The following is a 5557-nucleotide window of genomic DNA, read 5'->3' on the forward strand; positions in this document are numbered from 1 at the left end:
GTCTCTATCTCCGATTTTCTCCTGTGTGCATCTTTGTAATTGTGTGATTCTCTCAGCAACTCTCTGTCCCCTACACGAGTGTTCTCGAAGACCTTCGAAGCTGGGTGCAGAAACAACCCGGCACCAGCCCCCTATTCTGCCGCTTGTGCCTCCTCGCTCCCCCTCCCACCCCCCCGCCGCCCCCGCCGTCCCCGCCCCATAGTTCCGGCGGAGCTGGCTGGCAGGCGGGCGGGCGGGCAGGCTGGCGGGCGGGGTACCCACGGGGCCGGCTGCCCTCAGCGTCCCTTCCCGGCGGCCGCGACCCCTCCCCGCTGACCTCACCCGCGCCGCCGCCTCGCGCAGATATAAGCAGCAGCCCCGCCGAGAAGCTGGCAGCCGGCGTCCCGGGTCCTGCGAGCGCTCCCCGACTCCTGACCCGCCCACTCCAGACCCCAAAACTCCGGATCGGAGCCCAGGATCCCGGACCAGTCCGCGGAGCTCGCGCCGGGCAGGTAACTACCTCCGTCCCTTCTCCCACGCAGGCCGCGTCTGTAGCCCTGGAAAGGGGGCCCTCCGCCCGCCTTCGGGTGCGCCCCGCGGAAAGCGGCGGCTTTCGAGCCCGGAGTGCGCCCAGGAGGGGCGCTGCGCTCGTACCCCTGGATCTTCCACAGCTCAGGCCGGGGCCCGACGGAGGCACGGCGCGGGCAGTGGTGGCGGTCCCTCCCGGGTGGGCACGCATGTCCCGGTCTCTGCAGCGCTCGCGCAGCGTGTCAGTGGAAGGTTCGCATCCTACCCCTGCCGGGGGGCCAGCTGAGGCAGCGCTGGGCAGGACATCGGCGGGAGATCTTGGGAGTTAGAATTCGAATCCGGACATTAGAAACAGAATTTTCGCGGTGGAATCGAATTTCAGCCTTAGAATCTCACTCTCAGCGCTAAAATAGGATTTTAGAGGTGGAATTAACGTTGAAATTAGGATTTTAGCGTTAGAATTAGATTCGTAGCCTAGCCATAGAATCTTAGCACTAGAAATAGAGTCAGCGTTGCAATCAGAACGTTGTAGAAGGAGTATTGGAATGAGAGCGTTGCGCTGGGAAACTTGGGGAGAATTTTAGCCTGCGACGCTGCAATTAGCATCCTGGCCGTCGGACCCGCGCTGCAGTCTTCGTGGTTACACTCCTGGAGAGTCAGCCCCAGCGCTGGCTTCCCCAGCTCCGCGTAGCCTTGAGAAGTGGCGGTGGCGATGGGGCTCCCACGGCTTCCAGGCTCGCGCAGGCAGAACTGAGCGCGGGCAGGCTCTCCAAGCATCCCTACGGGTGAGGACGCCCAGGACCCGAGGCAGACCCTCCGGCTGTCCCCGCCCCGCCCCCCGTAAGGTGGCAGATGGTCCTGCTCCGGAAGGGTGTTTGAACGGTTGGTTCCCCCTGGCCTAGGGGGGCACCTATGCTCTCTCTCCCTGTCCTCCCTACCCCAGGCGCCGCGATGTCCGGCCCTTGGTTTCTGCTTGCCATTGTTTTGACCCTGACCCTGACCGGTGTCCCCGGCGGCCGCGCACAGCCGGAGGTGGCCCAGCAGGAGGCGGCTATGGCCGCCGAGCAACTGGGCCTGGACGACCTCCTGTGGCAGGCGGAGCCCCTCCTCCTCCTCCGGGAAGACCTCCAGCGACTCCGAGAGGACCGGGAAGATAGCGAATCAGGTAAGGGGCAGGATTGTGTGGGGCTGCGGGTTGAGAGGAGGACGCCCGAGAGGTTTAGGGGAAACTCGGCCGCAAAGGGGAGGGAGCGACTTGGTCATTCAGCCTCTTGCCTTTCAGAAGCTCAGAAACTCCCACACCCTCGGCAGGTGGTGAGTTGACCCTTTCCTGGGACCAGATTCCTTTTCCATCGCAGCCACAGGAATATTTCAGAGGGCAGACCTTCAGTAGGAAAGATTCTGTGCCAGGGAGAGAGAGTCTTTTTGTGTGTGACAGCGTTAATTACAGCCTACTAGGCACGCATATGCCTGGCACTGTTCTAGGCACTTCAAACACCTTACCACACGATGGGCTCTTCCCAAGCGCCAGACAGGCACTGTTACTACCCTCCCACACCCCACTTTACACAGAAGAAAACCGAGGCTCAAAGGAGTTAAGTGACTTGCTTACGGTCACACAGCTAGGGAGTGGCAGAGCTGAGACTGGAACCAGAGGCCATGCCCTTGACCATCTGTGTGAGTGTCTATGTGTCTGTGAGATCTGAGAGGCAGGTGCAAGGCCATGAATCTGGGTGAATGCTGTGGGGATCTGCCTTGACTGGGAGGAAGGCTGAAGTGGGCATCTAGGGGTCAGGGGGTCCCTCACTGGCCTCTTTCCTTCCCCAGAGTCCCAGATCTTTCAACCGTATTGGCTCTCCAAGCGTCAGCATCCAGGCAAAAGGGAGGAGGAGTCAGAAGAGGGAGTGGAAGAGGAAGAGGAAGGAGGGGCCGTGGGACCCCACAAACAGCAGCACACTGGCCGGCAGGAGGAGGTGGCTGCATGGCCAGAGGATATAAGCCAGCAGAAGCGGCAGCACCCTGGCCGGCGCTCCTCCTGGCTTGGGTACACTTTCACCAAGAGGCAGCACCCAGGCAGACGGCTGGCGGATCCCCAGGCCCAAAGCAGCTGGGAAGAGGAGGAGGAGGATGGAGAGCTGATGCCGGAGAAACGCCAGCATCCGGGAAAGAGGGCCCTGGGAAGCCCATGTGGGCCCTGGGGATCCTGTGGTCAAGCCAGCCTCCTGCTGGGCCTCCTGGATGACCTGGGCAGGGGCCAGGGGGATGAAGAGAAGCGGCAGCACCCTGGGCGGCGAGCGGCCTAGGCCAGGGAGCCCCTGGAGGAGTGAGCCCCGTTTCTTGTAAAATCAACTTGGGGTCTAAGAATGTCTTGAGCCCTGTATGCCCTACCCCTTTGTGACCCCCTTTTTCCGTCCTCCTTAGATGTCTGACCATACATACCTGAGCCCCTGGTATACATACACATCAAACCCCCCTGGCCTCACCCGCCTACTTCAGGGATGTGAGAAAGCCAGCCTATGAGTTAAAACCTCATATTACTCCACTTTGCGCCACTGGCAAGGGGGCAGATCCCAGAGTCCCTCTCACCCCCGCCCCTGCAGGCCTGCTCCCCTCCCTAGCCCTGGCTAAGATGACCCTGCTGTGTCTTCTAAGGCATCCCCAGAGTGGGGCAGGGTGCCTCTGGTGTGAACAGGCAGTGAGGGTGGGTGGGATTGAAGCCATGATGTCCAAATCCAGCTTCCATCCCTTGCCCGTGTGTCAGGGTTTGCCATGTGTAAACTTCACTCCCAGTACCCGGGTCTCCTCCTCTTTTGGGCATTCTTTTGTGGGTGGGAAGAGCCCTGACCCACAGCTGTGTGGGGGGAAGCATTGTAGGTGCTGCTGTGTTGTGTGGTGGCTGTGGGAATAAACATGTGCAGGAATTTGTAAACATCACCTTGGAAGTCACGGCTTGTATGTAACCCTCTAGGCGCCTTTCCCCTATCAATGATAATAAAACCTGCATCTGGATAACCTCAGTTCGTTGCAGTTCTGTCTCAGCTGGGATTTCTCTTTTCAGCATTGAGAGGGGACAGGCTGAGAGCTCCCCAGCTCTGCTGAGAAGGGAATCAGGGACCTTGGCAGGGTGAAAAGTCCTTTTCACTGTCCCCGTCTCAGAACAAGCTTGGGAGGTGGACTGGAGCTCTGGAGCCCATTTGACACCGGGGGACACTGAGGCCTGGAGATGAGGAAGGGCTTGCCAGAAGACACACAGCTAGCTGAGGTAGAGCCATGGGTGTGAGAGGCAGCTCAGGACCCTGCCTTGAGTTTGCCTGATTGTTAGAGGGCTGGCCTGGCTCAGGTTTGTGATCGTCATTGTTCTGTGGCAGGAACCAGCAGCCTGTGTCATCTGGCAGGCACAATGAGGACAAAGGAACAGGCTGCGGTTGGCAACTCTAACCAGGGACCTTCTGGGGCCAGGCAGGGAGGCAGGCTGGGTGTAGGATAACAGGGAGTGGTGGAGACTTGGGCTAACATGAAGAGGCCATCTGAAGACACTTGAATCCAAAAACTTTGACATCATGTGAATCAAATAATAATAGTAGTAACATATAGCCAACACTTATTATGTGTCAGGCAGGTCTTATGCACTTTACATATATTAATTCTTCTACTCCTCACAATAATCCTAGGCATTACTATGATTATGTCAAATTTCCTAACAAGGAAACCAAGGTACAGAAAGGTTAAGTGACTTGTCTGAGGCTGAGTTTGGCTCACTCATTTCCACTTTGCTACCTCTGACTCAAACTTTGAAATTTCCTCAGGCCTTAGACTCTGCATTGGACACCATCTTTTTGGTGGGCACATGGGCTATTTGGCTTTTCTGCAAATAGCTTTTGGTCACCTTCTTGGGGAGGGAGAGGAGGGGTTGGAAGAGTGTCTGAGACTCTGCTCCTCTCCTCAGGGAACCGCAGTTCAGGTGAGGTGGGGTTGGAGGGAGACTCGGGGCTTATAAAATACACTCACACCCACCATCTCCATTAATATTCTCAGAAGCCTGCTGAAAAATTGAGCATTCGATGGATATTTCTATTTTCTGATGAGGGACCCGGCACAGAGGTTAGGTGCCTCGAGGTGCCTGCAGGTAGAGCTGGCCTTTCCTCTAGGCCCTCTGGCTTTCTTCACTGGCACCATCAAGGCAATCAGGGCCCTAGCAGGAAACCCTCTGCTCACAGACTCCCCCTGAAGGCGGACACCCTAATACAGGTAACATGGGCCACTTACAGAGCACTTCCTAAATGCTCAGTGCTTACAGACACTTTCTCATCCAAACCCATGGCCACCCCAAAAGGCTGTCATGTCCTTTTGAAGTTGAGTTGCAGTTGAGTGTGGAGAAGTGAAGTACTTGCCCAAGAATACACCCTACCCTCTCCTCCTTCCGAACTTGCTTGGTGTGGCTGCTGTTGTTACCTCCTCAGATATGGGACAATTTGAAGAGTGAGAAGCCCACTCCCCCAGGCATTTAACATTTCCCCTCTGCCCCTGAGAGTGATCAGATCAGTGCAGCATGATGGAAAGGGTCTGGGCATTGGCTTCAGTCCTGGACAAATGATTAAACCAATTTGAGCCTCAGTCTTCCCATCTGTAAAATGGGCACAGTAATCCCTACACCTTTCTCAGAGTTGTTCAAAGGAGTAAATGAGATGGAGCAATAGGTGTCCAGCTCCAAGCATAGTGCCTAGCACCAAGTAAACCCTTATAAATGGCCTCTTTAGCTCTAGTGCTCCAAGACCAGAAGGGACTCAAAACTGAGCCTTGCAGACACACTTGTTCCTTCCTTCGTTCATTCTCCAATCACATACACAAAAAAGAAAAAAAGTAAAAACCCAGACACGGGGGTTTTGTTGCGAGTTCTCGTCAGGCACTGGGGCTTTATCCTTAAGAAAGTCTGCACGCTGCTCCCCAAATACCTCTGTCCTTCCCCCTCTCACACACATGCCTTTTGCTTGGCCTAGGATGCTGTGGCAGAGATGCTGCATGTGCTTCCCTACATTTCCCAGCCTCCCTT

At 56.6% G+C, this 5557-nt stretch overlaps 1 protein-coding gene across 1 annotated transcript; it reads left to right on the forward strand.

The window, feature by feature from the left end:
- The first annotated feature begins 265 nt into the window (after positions 1–265).
- TRH (thyrotropin releasing hormone) lies at positions 266–3519 on the forward strand. The gene is made up of 3 exons (XM_022562773.3): positions 266–491; positions 1410–1672; positions 2335–3519. The coding sequence occupies exons 2-3, from the start codon at positions 1420–1422 to the stop codon at positions 2808–2810; spliced, it is 729 nt and encodes a 242-aa protein (XP_022418481.2). The 5' UTR covers positions 266–491; positions 1410–1419; the 3' UTR covers positions 2811–3519.
- Positions 3520–5557: the final 2038 nt, after the last annotated feature.

Source organism: Delphinapterus leucas, chromosome 10 (assembly GCF_059928025.1).
Source record: "Delphinapterus leucas isolate spDelLeu-1000000601 "Yukka" chromosome 10, BTC_Dleu_Yukka2, whole genome shotgun sequence".
Classification (NCBI taxonomy): Eukaryota; Metazoa; Chordata; class Mammalia; order Artiodactyla; family Monodontidae; genus Delphinapterus; species Delphinapterus leucas.

Bases quoted from the DNA above. Each gene is read 5' to 3' on its own strand.
- TRH (XM_022562773.3), top strand. From the start codon at position 1,420: ATGCTCTCTCTCCCTGTCCTCCCTACCCCAGGCGCCGCGATGTCCGGC. The intron at 1,673-2,334 runs GTAAGGGGCAGG...TTCCTTCCCCAG, and splicing joins CCGGGAAGATAGCGAATCAG to AGTCCCAGATCTTTCAACCG.